The sequence below is a fragment of the Nannobrachium achirus genome (genome assembly GCF_963921795.1).
Source record: "Nannobrachium achirus genome assembly, chromosome: 6".
NCBI lineage: Eukaryota > Metazoa > Chordata > Actinopteri > Myctophiformes > Myctophidae > Nannobrachium > Nannobrachium achirus.
Window position 1 is genome coordinate 20,876,716 of NC_137815.1, and position 17,481 is coordinate 20,894,196.

At 42.2% G+C, this 17,481-nt stretch overlaps 1 protein-coding gene across 1 annotated transcript in view; it reads left to right on the top strand.

Moving 5' to 3' along the window:
- col7a1 (collagen, type VII, alpha 1) overlaps positions 1-17,481 on the top strand; it is a gene marked incomplete at both ends in the record, with an annotated part of 225,733 nt that overhangs the window by 55,269 nt on the left and 152,983 nt on the right. Inside the window, 14 exons of the mRNA XM_080728016.1 lie at positions 207-353; positions 982-1,113; positions 5,796-5,945; positions 6,954-7,090; positions 8,021-8,147; positions 8,744-8,887; positions 11,558-11,730; positions 13,599-13,640; positions 15,290-15,316; positions 15,487-15,531; positions 16,173-16,277; positions 16,361-16,432; positions 17,207-17,242; positions 17,372-17,425. Of these exons, the coding sequence (XP_080584142.1) occupies positions 207-353; positions 982-1,113; positions 5,796-5,945; positions 6,954-7,090; positions 8,021-8,147; positions 8,744-8,887; positions 11,558-11,730; positions 13,599-13,640; positions 15,290-15,316; positions 15,487-15,531; positions 16,173-16,277; positions 16,361-16,432; positions 17,207-17,242; positions 17,372-17,425 (1,391 nt within the window). The remainder of the gene's footprint in view (positions 1-206; positions 354-981; positions 1,114-5,795; positions 5,946-6,953; positions 7,091-8,020; positions 8,148-8,743; positions 8,888-11,557; positions 11,731-13,598; positions 13,641-15,289; positions 15,317-15,486; positions 15,532-16,172; positions 16,278-16,360; positions 16,433-17,206; positions 17,243-17,371; positions 17,426-17,481) is intronic.

The following is a 17,481-nucleotide window of genomic DNA, read 5'->3' on the forward strand; positions in this document are numbered from 1 at the left end:
ACCCGTGTGCAGGTACAGATTTATTGGTTAAACCACAAGGACAAAAATTTATATAATCAATGCAGACAGGCAGTGGTTTCACCATTTTATAGTAGGATACATACAGCATAAAATAGATAGACAGATACTACCCACAAGGTATTATCTGTGATGTGAAGATAAAGAATAATGTTCATTGGTAGTGGGCTTGCTCTCTACAGCTGCAGGAGGAGAGGAGAGGAGTCAGCTGGTGGGAGGAGATGTGACAGCGGTGGACTTGAACCAGTTGGACCCCGGGGCCCAGTATGAGGTCAAGGTCATGGCTTTGGTCCAGAACAGAGAGGGATCCCCCGTGTCTGTCAGAGTCACCACAGGTAATGTAAAACCTACCTTCCTACTTCATTCAGTGCGGTTAGACTGCACCAGTGGTTCTCAAAGTGGATTCCAGGGACTTTGTGGGTTCCTTTAGGGGGGGGTCTAAATTGACCCATACACGTCTGTAACTCTGACTGCATACAAATGGAACCAAATGGACCCTGACGGGTCCATTTGGTTCCATTTGTACACTGTCAGAGTTGAGGGGAGACCTTCGAATGTAAAAGTTTGAGAAACACTGGACTACGGTGCACTGTAAAATGTGTGTTCATTTAATTGTGCTCATTATTGACCCTTTCTAATCCATTTCTACTCGGTGTAGTGCAGTTGTTGAAGTGTGCAAATAGAACACATGTGTTACGTTGAAAAACATACGAGAAGCCAAGTCAAGTGAATAGCTTAAGCAATTGTGTGTGTGTGTGTGTGTGTGTGTGTGTGTGTGTGTGTGTGTGTGTGTGTGTGTGTGTGTGTGTGTGTGTGTGTGTGTGTGTGTGTGTGTGTGTGTGTGTGTGTGTGTGTGTGTGTGTGTGTGTGTGTGTGTGTGTGTGTGTGTGTGTGTGTGTGTGTGTGTGTGTGTGTGTGTGTGTTTTCCCCACGTCCCTGACTCTACTGTCTATGTTCATGCAGAAGGTGCCCCGACTCCCACTCAGCCTGTTGCCAATCTGCGGGTGGTAGAGGTTACACAGAACTCTGCTCTGCTTGGCTGGTTACAGTTGACTGGTGCCACAGGATACATCCTTCGCTGGAGAGAGGAGAGAGGTGAGACGCTGCGTTACAATAAGAAACAGACATACTGTACACGCACGCACGCACACATGCACACTTGTGGGCTGGGCTGAGACTTTGGATTGCAGACTGTTATAATGTGCTGAAGGTCTTGGGCAGGTCTAAACCCAAGCTATGCCCACAATACAGTATAAGACAGGGGTCTTCAACGTTTTTCAGGCCAAGGACCCCTTAGTTGAGAGAGAGATGAAGCAGGGACCCCCACAACCTTGTCATAGATTCCATATCGTTTCATTGTTTGACAGCACGATCGTCAGTGTATTTTGGATTCATGTCAATTTGTGTTTTCAGATATTTAACCACTTGAATCGTCAATACTTGATAAACTTGACCTTTCACTCTGTACTTTGTCTGCTCTTTTTTCCCCTCTACACCAAAGCTCTTTGCCAAAAATAGCCAATCTACAAGCTCACATAAGAAGTCATGCCCGCCAAAAACACCAAGTACGGCCACCTAAAATGTTCACACCCCAGGACAGATTGGCCTTACAACTTGCATACTGTAGCAGTGTGATATGATCCACAGAGGCACAGAAAATCCTCGTCCACTCATTTCAATGAAACTTGCTCACTCAGCGCATACTCCCCGAACTCACCAGAAGTAGCCTAGTTCTCAGCCTTTACTCTTCTCAGAGGAGAAAAGCCTTTGTCAGCCCAGCGTGCACCGGAAGTATCTCGGAAATAGTCCTTCCGGGGTTTGATGGCGTAACAGGACCATGAGCAGGTGGCATTACTGTCCTTTATTACTACCTCCATCAGGCATAGCCATGTCAATCGTTCTTATATCTTATAATAATAATATTAATGTATCATTTGCATTATTACAGACTAGAAACTCGGCGGCCGAGCGTCTAGTCAGAGACCGGCAATCTCGGGAACGATGTAAATAGGGAATGAATGCCCCACCCTTTCATGCAAACCCCATTATACCTGTTGTCATAGGACCCGTTTTGACCATCTGTTTGCCTGTGTCCAATTATGACCATAATATGGAGATATCTGTATCTGTCAGTCTGCCTCCATTTTATGCCCATATATGGCGGCCGAGTGTCTAGTCGGGGACCAGCCTACTCGGGAACGATGTAAATAGAGAATGAATGCCCCACCCTTTAATGCAAACCCCATTATAACTGTTGTCATAGGATCTGTTTTGACCATCTGTTTGCCTGTGTCCATTTATGCCCCATATAAAGTATGGAGATCTCTGCAGACACAGTGCCGGTTCCGGAAAACTCTGATGTCAGACATCAGCTCCGCATATGGGCGTCCATTTTATGCCAATATATGGAGATCTCTGTGAATGCCCTACCCTTTAATACAAACCCCATTATACCTGTTGTCATAAGACCCGTTTTGACCATACAGTATGTTTGCCGTTTGCCGTTGTCCATTTATGCCCATATATGGAGATATCTGTATCTGTCTGTCTGTTTCCATGTTATGCCCATATATGGAGATCTCAGACTGTATCTGTCTGTATGTGTCCTTTTATGCCCATATATGAATATCCCTGTCGCTTTTTGTTTGTTTCTTCTTTAAAGTGATAGTTCACCTATTTTTGACATGAAGCTGTGTGAAATACTTGCCATTAAAACAGTGGTTAAAAATGTATTAATTGATTACCAGAGTTCCGTGGTCAGAGTTCTGGTCAGTTTCTAATGAATATTAAGTAGTTCCAAGGGGGTGGGGGCCATTTGGCGTGGCCCAATCATTGAAAATAGATTAATCCACAAAACTAGCATCATTTGTATTGTTGTCCTATTTCTACCATATAGAGCGAGGTTTCGTTCTGATCAGCTGCCTGCAAAGCACCTTGTTTTGGGGAAATACGTTGCAGCGGAATAGTGATACTGGACACAAAAAATAGTACCATGTGACAGAGGGGTCAAAGTTGAACGAAAGTTGGTCTATTTGGTAGAAATAGGTCAACAATACAAATGAAGCTAGTTTTGTGGATTCATCTATTTTTAATGATTGGGCCATGAGCCCCTGCCAAATCACCGGAACTACTTTATATTCATCTAAAACTGACCAGAACTCTAACCACGGGACTCTGGTAATGAATTAATACATTTGTAACCACTATTTTAATGGCCAGTATTTCACACAGCTTCATGTCAAAAATAGGTGAACTATCACTTTAAGCAGAGTACGCAGATGTCAGCAGCTAGATCTGTGACATCAGAACACGTCATACTGATGACATTCAATACGTAACCATGGAATTTTTTGTTGACTCATGTGGCGTACGTGATGTCAGAGTCTTTTATTAAGTGATGTCACAATGAGTCAGCGCTTGCGCCGGTTTCCTCCGAAACAGCCTGATGTCAACAATCAGCTCCGCATAGGGTGATTCCGAACGATTCGCGCCGGTTCGAGAAAACCGTGTGTCGTGTCTGCTCGAGGCCGGGCACGGCACTCCGCGCCACGGCGGGGAACGCGCGGGCCGATTCTGAAGCCGGTGGGACAAACGGTTCTCGAGATACATGGATTACATCTACGCATACATAAGATGTTTAATCTATTATTATCCATACGTGTCTTTTTTGGGGGGAGGGGCTTTTATGGCTTTATCGATAGCATAGCAGTCTAACAGAAAATTGGGGAGTGACACGCAGCAAAGTTTGTTGGGATCGGGACTCGAACCCGCAACACGCAGTTTAGGCCACTTTGTGGCTGGGCCGCTACACCAGAGGTCCAGGCTTATCCATACTTGTCTGTCTTTGGTTTGGAGCGAACAAATCAAAAAAATCTTGCTCATTCTACAAAGACATTCTAAAAATGCCTTATCAAAATTATTGTTACCCTTTAGAAGTTTTACGATCCCAATTAGAATGCAAGATGCAAGATCAGAGGAAATACCATAATCAACAAACAACAGGGTAAATGGTCATGTAAGTAGAATGACGAACAACAATTTAGTGCATCAAAGAAACTAGGACACCAAGTAAACATCAAAACTAACATAAATAATTAAGTCTATTGTCTAGATAATAACCTGCTATCTAAATAAGTCAACAGTAGGCATACTGTATGTTTTGATAAATAACACATCATTATGTGTACAAATAACCCACATACTGTATATCTGCATAGGCTACAAGAAGGGATGCAAGGAAGTACTATAGTGCTATGGGGTGAGGTGGAGTCTGAAGAGGTGAGTCTTCAGACTGAGTGAGTCTGCACTACAGCACTAGTCCTTACTGAGGTGGACACATGGTCATTCCACAGCGTGGGAGTCAGGAGGGAGAGTTGCTTGGCCAGGGTGTTTGCAATACGGGATGAGCAGACTTCCTGTGTTAGCTGATCTAAGATTAAGTGATCTAAATCATGTCCTGAAGGTAATTAAGGGGGAAATAATTGCACTGGAGAGATACATTAAGCAGACTGCTTTAATTAGTATCATCACATGTGGTTTCAATCTAATCCATGCAGCCATAAAAGGAGAAAATTACTCACTCTGCTGCTTTGTGCCACTGTTTGAATCACAATGAGAACAGAAAGCAGAAAGAAAAGCGCAGAGTGGTCTGAGGAGATTAGAATCAATGTAATAGTGAAGCATGGTCAATGTAAAGGTACAAGACTCGACAGAATCTCTCCAAAGAGCTTGATGGTCCTGTGACCACCGTTGGCAGTATTCTTAAGACGTGGGTTAAGGCTGTAGTTATGGGACTCTAGCCATCAGCAAACATCTCTGGACATGGTCGCAAGAGGAGAATTGGACCAAGATTGAACAGAAAGATTGCCGTCAAGAAAGAACAAAGGAAAACTTTAAAACCGTTTCAAGTCACTCCCTGTATGAAAATGGGCTCCATGGTCGCAGAAGGTCTGATCCTTGTTGATATGCCGCAGTCCATCTGGAACATTGCACAGTGCAATGTCCCAAAAGGACTGTGTTTTTGTACAATTTGTACTTTGGCTAGATGAGGTTTTTGGTAAACCGAAGTCCTATGTTCACAGAAGACAAGATGACGCTTTCAAATAAAAGAACACCATGAACGCCACGTGAAACCTGGCTCAGTCACGGTTAGCTTAGCAGCCGTCTTAGTCACTGGGGGGCGAAACGTACAGCCTATACCAGGGGTCTTCAACGTTTTCAGGCCAAGGACACCTTAGTTGAGAGAGATGAAGCAGGGTCCCCCAAAACCTTTTCATAGATTCCATGTAGTTTCATTGTTTGACCGCACGATCATCAGTGTATTTTGGATTCATGTCAATTTGTGTTTTCAGATATTTAACCACTTGAACCGTCAATACTTAATACACTTGACCTTTCATTCTGTACTTAGTCGACTCTTTTTCCCCTCTACAACAAACCTCTTTGCTGAAAATAGCCGATCTACAAGCTCACAACGCCGCGCGCTGTGAGGCGTTGTGAGCTTGTAGATCTGCTATTTTTGGCTAAAGTTCTCAGAATATGGATACTTGGGTTAAAGTGGTTAATATATATAAAAAAAAAAAAAAGGTTTCTATCACACAAAGATTTGGAGGACCCCCACTAGTAACTCCCGGACACCCTGATGAAGACCCCTGCTCTAGTGAATAAACAATGTAATCATAATGTAATAATCTCACAGAGTGCAGAGAGAACCGTGTGTTAATGTAATTTATTGAGTATAATAACATTGCTTTACTGTAAGTCTCTGTATTGTTCAGACACAGGGCAAGGCCTGTCCGTCACGCTCCCTGTGTCGGCCAGCTCCTACCGAGTGACCGGGCTGCGCCTGGGTCTTCGTTACCGCTTCACCATACAGCCTACGTTTGACAGCGGACTGGGAGCTGAGGCCTCCGTGGAGGAACGCACTGGTAATGCACTGCCACATGTCTCTGCATTAGGGGTGGGCGATATGGAAAAACACAATATCACGTTATTTCCCCAATCTGTATCACGATACACGATTTTATCACGATTATTTTTCACATTGGTTTTTATGGTTATTTTTCAAGTTACTTGACAAAAACTAGACTCTCTGGGTTCCTTTTGGGAGGTCTAAATTGAACTTTACAAGTATGTAACTCTGACAGTATACAAATGAAACCAAATGGACCCGTACGGGTCCATTTGGTTTCATTTGTACACTGTCAGAGTTAAGTGGAGACCTTGACATTTTAAAGTTTGAGAACTACTGATTTAGACCAAAATGCAGGTTTAAATTGAATTCTGCAATGAATCTCGTATTAATGATTAAACAGGATTTTTTACAAGGCTCCCTCAATTGTATCACGATATATACGATACCTCTGAAAAGGCATATCGTGGAGACATTGTATCGTCTCCACGATAATTATCACCATATCGCCCACCCCTAATCTGCATGTGTTCTTTCCTTATTATAACCGTTGGTGGAAAAGGTATTCAATATTCACAGTTCTTTACTAAAAGTATCAATACTGCAATGTACTGTAGAAAAAGACCGGAATTCATCATGTACTTGAGTAAAGTAGAAAGGTATTGGTATCAAAATGTACTGAAAGTACTAAAAGGAAGAAAGTACTCGTTATGCAGAATGTCCCATTTCAGAGGTTTTCAAAATGTGTAAAAGAGAAAAAGATCTTCAAGCTCACAATGTGTTGCATCGTGAGCTTGTAGATTGGCTATTTTCAAATGGCTGAAGTGGGTAATGTATGTTTTGTAATAATAACCAACATCTACAAAGTAACTAGTAACTGAAGTTGCAAGTATTGAAAAATGGAAAACTAAAGGTACCTCCAAATTGTATTTAAGTACATAACTTGAGTAAATGCTACTTAACACCACTGCTATAACAACCTCTGCTCCTAATAACCACTGTACGCATGTATCTCTCTGTGCAGTGTGTGTCGGTGGTCGTCTGGACGTTGTGTTCCTGGTTCCGGCCTCCCAGGACCGGGCAAGCCTGAGAGAACCTCTGCTGGCCCTTCTAACCAGCGCGGCCGGGTCGCTCACCACCATCGGACCCCGCGACTCACAGGTGCCGTTCGGGAACAAGCATGAACATACTATTACAGGGGTCTTCAACATTTTCAGGCCAAGGACCCTTTATTTGAAAGAGAGATGAAGCAGGGACCCCCACAAGCTTATCATAGATTCCATATAGTTTCATCGTTTGACAGCACAATCATCGGTGTATTTTGGATTAATGTCAATTTGTGTTCTCAGATATTTAACCACTTGAACCGTCAATACTTAATAAACTTTACCTTTCACTCTGTACTTAGTATGCTCTTTTTCCTCTCTACACCAAACCTCTTTGCCAAAAATAGCCAAGGCGTTGTGAGCTTGTAGATCTGCTATTTTTGGCTAAAGTTCTCAGAATATGGACACTAGGGTTCAAGTGGTTAATATAAAATAGAAGAAAAAAAAAGTTTCTATCACACAAAGATTTGGAGGACCCCCTGTAGTAACTTTGAGGCCCCCCTAGGGGTCCCGGACCCCCTGTTGAAGACCCATGTTCTATTATATTCTATTCTATTTTGGCTAGATTGTGATAGCTAGATCAAACATTAAAGGGAGATTTACATCGGTTATGGCAAGAGAAATGTGGAACAGTTGTGACAACGACCTAAAAATGTGCAGTTTAACTGATAAATTCAAGAATTGTTTTAATATAATATAGTAAATAAATATAAAACTTCATTATAAACCGTCAAATATTATTTCTAGGAGGTGAAACGTCCACATTTCTGTGTTTTTGTCTTTTGTATCGATGTTTTGTCATTGTTTCTGTGATTATAAGAATAAAAAGTGTAGGCATTATAAGGCTACGGCTTCAGCCTACAACTTTTTAGTCAAAGTATTGTTTTTGTTTAATGTTTTTAACTCTGTACGTGGCTTAAGAGCGAAATAAAAAGGATTCATTCATTGACATAATGATGTCCTTTGTGCCTCCCGTTGTCTTCAGGTGGGAGTCGTGGTCTACAGCTCCAGGCCCAAGGTTTGGTTCCTGCTTAATCGCCACAGCAACTCCCAAACCCTGCTCCAAGAGATCCTCTCCACACCCTTTGATGACAGCCCGGGGAACAACATAGGTCAGTGTCCGTGCTGTTCCACGCACTTCAACATAATGACCATGTTTATTTTCTGTTCTGATTATCACGCATTATTACTTTAACCATTATTTTATGCTTTAACTATAAAAAAAATAGCAGATATACAAGTTCACAGCGCGGCACCGAGTGCCACGCTGCGAGCTTGTAAATCTGCTATTTTTGAAAAATCGTGAAATGTGTGCAAGTCTAAGAATATTTTTTGTCTTTTGTACGCATTTTTCTATGTCCGTGGTTCTCAAACTTTTTCATGTCAAGGACCCCTAGAATTATATGTATTTGGCCGATGACCCCTATCTCGAAATATAATGTATCAGGGACCCCCCCAGAAGCAAATATTTGAGTAAAAAAAAATTGCTTTTGAAAAATATATTCAAAGATTTGCACACACACACACACACAAAAAAAAAAAAGATTTGTCAAAAATAGCTGATCTACAAGGTCGGAGCCTGTGAGCTTGTATATCTGCTATTTTTTAATAGTTCTTAAAAGCATAAAATAATGGTTAAAGTGGTTCCAGGTGTTAATGGGTTAATGGGTTATTAGTTCTCTTTGTAACGCTTTGGCTCCCCCTGCAGGCGAGGCGCTGACATTCACCCGCCAGTTCCTGCTGACCAGCACCTCTGGCCGGAGACCCAGGGTTCCTGGTGCTGTGGTCATCGTCTCTGACAGCAGGTCCTCTGACAACATCACTGTCCCGGCAAGTGCTGTCAAAGCCACAGGTAGGCTGAGGCTGCCTCATGACGTCACCAGAGGAATCTTGCTATTTCTGATTTATTGTCTCCACCAGCCGAAGGCTGAGGGGAGAGTATGTTTTCCCCTCCGTCCGTCCGTCCGTGCGTCCGTCCGTCCGTCCGTCCGTCCGTCCGTCCGTCCGTCCGTCCGTGTGTCCGTCCGTGTGTCCTCGCAGTTTGTGTGCAGCTAATCTCAGTCGCCGTTGGCCCGGTCGCTGCCAAAGTGAGCACACACATTCCCTGGATGCCAATCTAGAACCTCTGCCCTAAATTTTTCAAATGGGCTTTTTCTAGCGCCACCTAGTGGCCGATGTTCGCAAGACACATTTCTGTGCACTACTCTTACAGATTTGTTCCAAAAATCCTACAAATCGGTAGGCAGTATCTCGACAGTCATGTGATCGACACGGATCTGTCTGATTTTTCATATTCCATCCTGATTGGCTAAGATTGGCTTCCAAAGTTTGTAGGATTGAGCCGTTTGGAACAAAATGCCTCAAATCCCAAACGCAAAGTGCAATTATCATGAAATCGCGCACACACGTTCCCACTAGGTCGAAGAAGAAATGCCACTTCAAATTTTTGAAATCAGCCTCATGGTGGCGCTATAACAGGCCGATTTGTGGTTTTACCTATAACTCCATCGATCAGTTTCAAACTTTGTAAGCGCATTCCCTAGAGGCCAAGGAAAAACCCTTTACCTGCATTTTTCACATCAGCCTTTTATAGCGCCACCAGGAGGCCGACTTATGTAAAACACAATTTTTCGTATTATTCCTTGAGATTTTATCCAAAAATCATGCAAATCGGTACACAATATCTCTATAGTCATGTGATCAAGTACGATCCATCTGATTTTCCATATTCCATCTTCATTGGCTAAGATTGGCTTCCAAAGTTTATAGAATCGGGCTGTTTTTTACCTTTTTACATTGGCCTATTATACAGTAGCACCACCAGGACGCACGGCCTGGTGGAGACCTGTGCTCGGAAGAGCACTGCTTCTAGTTGTGTTTTGTATTATCATTCAGGAGCGTCAATTAGGTATGGCAAGGGTATGCAGCTGCCATATCCTCGGTCCAGGGGGGAAAATAAGAGTTACTTTTAAATATAAATCCACGAATGTCTCTTTGTCTATCTGTACTGGTTATTATGTTGTTAAATTACAGTAAAATAACTACAAATGCAAAAATTAACAACATGCTCACTTTAACAAGGTATTATAATTATATTTTCCACACTTGTATTCTCCCCATCTTGACAAAATGGTATATTTCCAGGTTCCACAGGTCAGCTGCACAGGTGCAATGCATTATTGTGGCACGTTTACTAACATGCTAAGTTTAGCTGCACTTGAAAAACCATTCCAGGCTGCCATATCCAGCCCAAGGAATTTCAGACATTGTGAAAATAGCCAATCTACATGCTGAGCATGTAGGGCTCCCATCTTTGCCATACCCTAGCTTTTGCTGAACTGACGCCACTGTTATCATTATTATAACTTGTATTGTAAAAAGAAAAGCACTATAGAAAGAACAGTTGAATGAAAGGGTTTTCCTCATCTTTGGATGGATCCTCAGGTCAAATGTTAGTTGCAGATAAGATTAGCGGAGCAGATTCCTACTGGTTGAGGTTGCTCTATCAGGGTAGTTCCTTTCAACAAAGTTTTTATCACAGAAGATTGATATATTCTTTTAAGATTTTGGCCTTAATTGATAGTAGACAGAAATGGGGAGAGAGTGACAGGGAGTTACACACAGCAAAGTCAGAATTGGGACTCGAACCCTCAACATGCTGTCAGGTTGCAATGGAGCCTAGGTGCCCAGACCGCTAGGCCGGCGGTCCAGGCTAATTGTCTTACATATTGTATTTATTATTCTGTATTACGTGGCAAACCCCACTCATTTGGGCACTTGCCCCTAACAGGGTTCCCACGGTCATGAAATTCCTGGAAATATTTTGAAATTAGAAAAATATTTTTCCAGTACTGGAAAAGTTTTGGAATTGATCAAGGGTCCTGGAAGGTCCTGGAATAAATAGCTATGCATTGTCTTTGGTTATTGATTGTGTTAATACCTCTGAAATGACAACATTTTAAACATTGGCCAAATTGTCAAATATTAGAGGCAGAAATTGTGAAAATAGCAGATCTACATGCTCACAACGCCACGCGTTGCGAGGCGTTGTGAGCATGTAGATCGGCTATTTTCACAATAAAACTGTGTTATACAAAATTCTTCAACTCTTAGTGCTCGTCAGGGTGCCGGGGTCCCCACTTCAAATATGATTATTTCGGGGGTCACGGTCTGAAAAGGTTGAGAACCACTGGCATACCCTGCCTGTCTTTGGGCATTGCGCATAGTAAGCGACTCGTTGTTGAGCTGAATTATTGTTATATAGTCCTGGAAATTGGGTTCAATATTCTGGAAAAGTTTTGGAAAAGTTTTGGAAATTAATTGATAGAAATGTGTGGGAACCCTGCCCTAATAAACCCAAGTGCAAATAAGCTTTAGTCTTTTAGTTTGCTAGTCTATACTGAGTGAGTTCCCTGCGTGTTGCGTTTTGTTCCTAAAACATCTGATGAAAACATTCGTGCTCTGTCACGTTTTTTCTCTCTCACAAAACAACGTCTCTTCTTTTTCTCCATGTGCCCTGCAGGTGCAGTGACCGTGTTGGCAGTGGGTGTGGGTCGGGCGGATCGCGAGGCACTGCGCCAGTCGGTGACAGATGGCAGCACCCAGAACCTCCTGTATATTCCTGATGCAGCACAGCTGGGCACGCTGCATTCGGACCTGGCAGACCTACTCTGTGGCATCGCTAGGATTCCAGAGGTATAGGGTCAAAATAGAACATGTTTGCACGAAGGAAGTGAAAGTTTGTGTCACGTCTAAAACATGGAAATGTTGATATCATATCATTTATATCAGAGGTTCTCAAGTTTGTCAAGGTCTTCCCTTAACTTTGACAGTAACGGGTCCATTTGGTTCCATTTGTACACTGTCAAAGTTACAGACTTGTAAGGGTCAATTTAGACCCCCATGAAGGAGAGTCCCTAAAATCCACCTTGAGAACCACTGATTTATATCAGTGGTTTTCAACCCTTTTCATATCAAGGATCATTATTTATTCGGCATTTGAGCCATGGACCACCATTTGATGAGATTTAGCCTCTCAGACCCAGAACTTTGTATATTTTGTTGTGGTTGGATAGGATTTTGTCCACAATTCCATGCTGTATTGATGTGGTACCAAAGGAGAAATGACAGGCACACGTTGACCAAAATAACAATTCTTCTACATTCTCTAATTGTGTAGACTTGTAAATGAAGTAGGCTAATGCAGATGTTAAACAATAATGAAACCCATTTTACACTCTCAAGGGTTAAAGATATATAAGGGTCCATTTGGTTAACTACTATGCCTCATTTAGCTGGGGACCACCTGGAACCCCCTCAAGGACCACTGGTGGTCCCCGGACCACTGGTTGAGAACCACTAAATTATATAGATTGAAAGTACTGGGAAATAGCTTTAAAAATGCTCATATTCTTTTTCACTGTGTGTCATTGCTTTTTACTGTTCAACGTAAATCTTTAGCACCGGGTTCATATGTCAGTGAAACAGGTGGCTCAGGAGGTAGAGTGGCACTTCGGGAAGCAGAATGTCCCCGGCTCCTCCTGTTGTGTCAAAGTGTCAACGTGTCTTTGAGCAATACAGTACACTGAACCTGTAACTGCTCCCTACTGTATGTGCAGAACCTTGCATATCGTCGTTGTCGGGCGGAAACCTCGTATCTCCAAGTTTCAAATGTGTACGTTCTTTCGCAAAGTAAAGCCCTGCTTCTTCATACAAGGCCGTCGCACAAAAGTAGTGAAAACAGCCGATCTACAAGCACACAACGCTTCGCGGTGCGAGGCGTTGTGTGCTTGTAGATCGGCTGTTTTCACTACTTTAAATCGTTTTTAAAATGATGCAAAATGCTAAACGAACGGTTTTGGACATACAAGGTTTTCACCCGACAACGACGATATGGTTGTGCCTCAGCCATCTGTGTGTGAATGGTTGAACGTGATGCCCATTGTAAAGCACTTAAAGGCGCTCTAGAAATGCAGACTGTTTAACATTTTTATGGATCCCTTCGGAGAGCTTATAACTGAGATCACAATTTCTTCTAAACAAACGAAAATAAGGTACAAAGAAGGATTTGGGAACAGTCAAACAGCTATTCAATAAAAAACTAAATTTACATTGAACACATCATTAAACATATCGTCATTGTCGGGTGAAAACCTTGTATGTCCAAAACCGTTGGTTTTGCATTTATCATTTTAAAAATGATTTAAACTAGTGAAAACAGCCGATCTACAAGTACACACACGCCTCGTGTGCTTGTAGATCTGCTGTTTTCACTACTTTTGTGCGACCGCCTTGTATGAGGAAGCAGGGCTTTACTTTGCGAAAGAACGTACACATTTAAAACTTAGAGATACGAGGTTTCCACCCGACAGTGACGATATATTGTTGAACACACATATTAGCTATGGTAACTGCAGCAAATGTCATGGAGGATTCATGCAGATGTCTGAAGATAACTGAATAAAATAACATTTGGGGATGTCTACAATGAAGGGGTTTCTCTAAATATCGATTTTCCTTCAACTTCCTTGCATCTGATTTCTATGTTTGTGGTGTGTTTTCAGCTGACCCCTGGGACAGAGCGGTGTACCGTGCAGTGTCCTCGGGTATGTACACAGTATTTGTCACGAGGCAACCCGTGCCCAATAGACCAAGGGTGACTCAACCTTTTCAGGCAGCGACCCCCAAATTATAATCATATTTGGACTGGGGACCCCCCACTCTGACAAGTACTTGGAATGTAGGAGATGAGGCACTACATTTAGTTTGACTCGGTTGCACAGATAAATATAGTAACACATTAACATGTTGTGTTATTAACACATATCATGTTAATGTGTTGTGTTACTGATTATATTTATCTGTGCTGAAATTGTGGAAATAGCAGATCTACAAGTGGATATGGTGCCTTGAACCACCGGCCAACCTTTTGCAGTACTCATATTCTTTACTTAAAGAAAAAGTATCAATAATGCATTGTAGAAAGTTTACTTGATACAAAATTATTGTCAATCAAAATATAATATAATATAATAATATAATATAATAATATAATATACTAAAAGTAAAAGTACTCATTATGCAGAATGTCCCACTTCACAAGTTTTCAAATGTATACGATTTATAAAAAATCCTTTGAAAATAGGATTTTTCATGACGAGTCACTCTGTAACACGTGAGCTTGTAGATCGGATATTTTCAAATAGCCAAAGTGATTAGCGTATGTTTTGTAATAATGTAATAACATCTACTGTACAATCTAAGTAATTAATGTTTTCAAATATTCGTGGCATAAAACGTACAATATGAGATGTACAGTAGTGGAGTAAGTAAAAAGTATTGAAAATGTATAATACTTTAAGGACAACTTTTCAACCTATGTTCATATAATTGGTCCTCATTAATGTTCATGATAAAAATACAAAAATCCTATTGGCCTGTGTCTGAGAATCCAAGCTAATAGAAACTGCAGGCTTTCTATTCCTGAAAAGTTGCAATGTTATTGTGATAATAAAAAAACGAAATAATAATAATAATATATATCTTTTTTTAAATAAAATAAATCTGCCTAACGATGATGTCACTGGCAGACAGGTTTTTGAACTGCTCACAGCTCTCCAAAGAGACACAAACCGGGTAGAAAATAATTGTGAACATTAGTGAGAGGACCAATTATATGAACATTAGTCTGGGATCGCTTCCAATTTCGGGCTTTTGATCCGGTCAGGAGCGGATGACGTCCTACGTCATTTTGTATTCAAAACGGACTACACTTTGGCCGGAACTACCAACCGGAATCAGTTTTAACCCAGTTTTGCGCATGCGCTAAACTGTATTAAAACTGATTCCGGTCTGTAGTTCCGGCCAAAGTGTAGTCCGTTTTGAATACAAAATTATGTAACATGTCATCCGGTCTAGACCGGATCAACCAACCTGTTTAGTGAGGCGAGGTTATATGAACATAGGTTGAAAAGTGGTGAAGTCTTTAAGTATAAAAGTACCAAAAAAGGTATACTTGAGTAAATGTACTTGTAAAAGTTACTTTACAACCACTGTACGTACAACTATATACATCACACTGATCATCGTCTGATCATCATTAAAGGTTCAGTGCGTTGGCTCCCGATGCCTCCAGTCTGATATATGCATTTTTCTCACTGCAATGAATCCCCTTGAAGCTCGTTCGATCTCGTCTCTTAACACTCCTTCCATCTCCCTCCTCTAAATATTATATGATCTCTCTTATTTCCCTCAGGGCGAGAAAGGGGAGTACGGACAGAAGGTACGCTGTGCAAAACATGTCTCATTACTCTTCTACATCCCTGTAGTAATCTGATGGGAGATGAATTGGGGTTTCGTTGGGAGTTTCTTTTTATTGCAGTCAGTATTCCTACTGTGCAAAAAAACACGAAAACGTGTTATCCAGTTCTGTATTTTGTCCAATTCCTCTAGGGCGAGAGAGGCAGAGATGGCGCAGACGGACGCAAAGGAGAGCCTGTGAGTAATTTGGCGAAACCACTCCGGAAGCAATACAGTGACAGATTTGCCCTTCAATTCACTTATCGTTGTTGTCGGGTGGAAACCTTGCACGTCCAAAAAATCATTTTAAATATAGCCGATCTACAAGCACGCAAACGCCTCGCACGGCGAGGCGTTGTGTGCTTGTAGAGCTGCTTTTTTCACTAGTTTTGCTCGGCAGTCTTGTATGACGAAGCAGGGCTTCACTTTATGAAAAAAAAAACATACACATTTGAAACTTGGAGATACGAGGTTTCTGCCCGACAGTGACGATATATAGATTAGTATATCGTCGTTGCCGGGTGGAAACCTCGTATCTCCAAGTTTCACATTTGTATGTTCTTTCGCAAAGTAAAGCCCTGCTTCATCAGACAAGGCCGTCGCACAAAAGTAGTGAAAACAGCAGATCTCTAAGCACACAACGCCTCGCGCTGCGAGGCGTTGTGTGCTTGTAGATCGGCTGTTTTCACTAGTTTCAATCATTTTAAAAATGATGAATGCAAAACGAACGATTTTGGACATACAAGGTTTTCACCCGACAACGACGATATTGACATAGAGCATGTATCCATCATTGTGTGTGCACTTTGTGTGTGTGTGTGTGTGTGCGTGTTCTGCAGGGCCGTGACGGTTTTCCAGGGAGAGAAGGCCCGAGGGGCCCAGAAGGGCAACCGGGCCGAAGCGAGGGCCCTTCGGTGGGCGTCAGAGGGGAGAAGGGGGAGAGGGTGAGGCGTCACTAATGCCACAGCATTATGCCATGATGTAATTAGCTTGCACTGTTGGCTAACACAGACTGTTGTGTGTCTAGGGTTTCCCCGGTATCGATGGGAGTCCTGGGTTGCCGGGCAGACCGGGATCCCCTGGCTCTGCAGGAGTACCTGTGAGTATGGGAGCCATGGATTTGATAGAGCAGCCGTTCCTAACCTGTGGACCGGGGCCCACTGGTGGGCCGTGTGGATATTGCAAGTGGGCACCCAACTGATCGGCCAAACAATGAAGATTTTAATGATAATATAAAAGATGTTTTGTCATGGTGTTTTTTCTTTAAAACGTACATTTTGTAGTTTTTCTTTGTGACACCAATTCTCCTTTTAGTAGTGCATTGCAAGATAGAGGGTGCCAGATCCCTTTTAGTCACACCCTACCACTACCTGCTGTTCATCCACAGAGCATTGATTCTAGTTGTTTTCTCCATTAGATTTCTTTTCACTTTTTTCAACTTTTATTACTTGGGATGGTAAAAAGATGAGGCAGACAAATCAAATGTATTTTGTTGAAAAAAGTGAAAAGAAAGCACTTTAATCTAATGGAGAAAACAACTAGAATCAATGCTCTGTGGATGAACAGGAAGTAGTGGTAGGGTGTGATTAAAAGGGATCTGGCGCCCTCTATCTTGCAATGCAATACTTTGTGCAAAAGGAGAATACATACTGTATACCGAAGTATACTACGTTAGTTCCGTTGAACTAAGCTGGACCACAATCGATTGATGGATCGTTAAACATGCTCTGAAAATTCAAGCGTCGTCCGCAAAAGCTTCCAAGATTTTTAAGTGGGCCCTGGTCCAGAAAAGGTAGGCAACTGCTTCAATACAGCATACTCATGTTCATTTCATGCATGTCTTGTGAGCATTAACATGATTTGTCACCTCCAGGGTTCACTGGGCCTACCTGGCATCAGAGGAGACCCTGTGAGTCATCTCCAGCATATTATGCACATTAACACTCACCGTCACATATTATGTTAATGGTGTTCACCTTCATCTGTGATTTCATGCAGGTGAGCGTTTTGTGTTGTGTGTCACCTTCTATTGTTCTAGGGTGAACCAGGGGTGCCGGGAGCAGCGGGGTCAAGCGGGGAAAAAGGAGAAAGGGTGAGTCGAATGCTTTAGTACAGGGGTTTTCAAAGTGGGTGACGGGGCACCCTGGG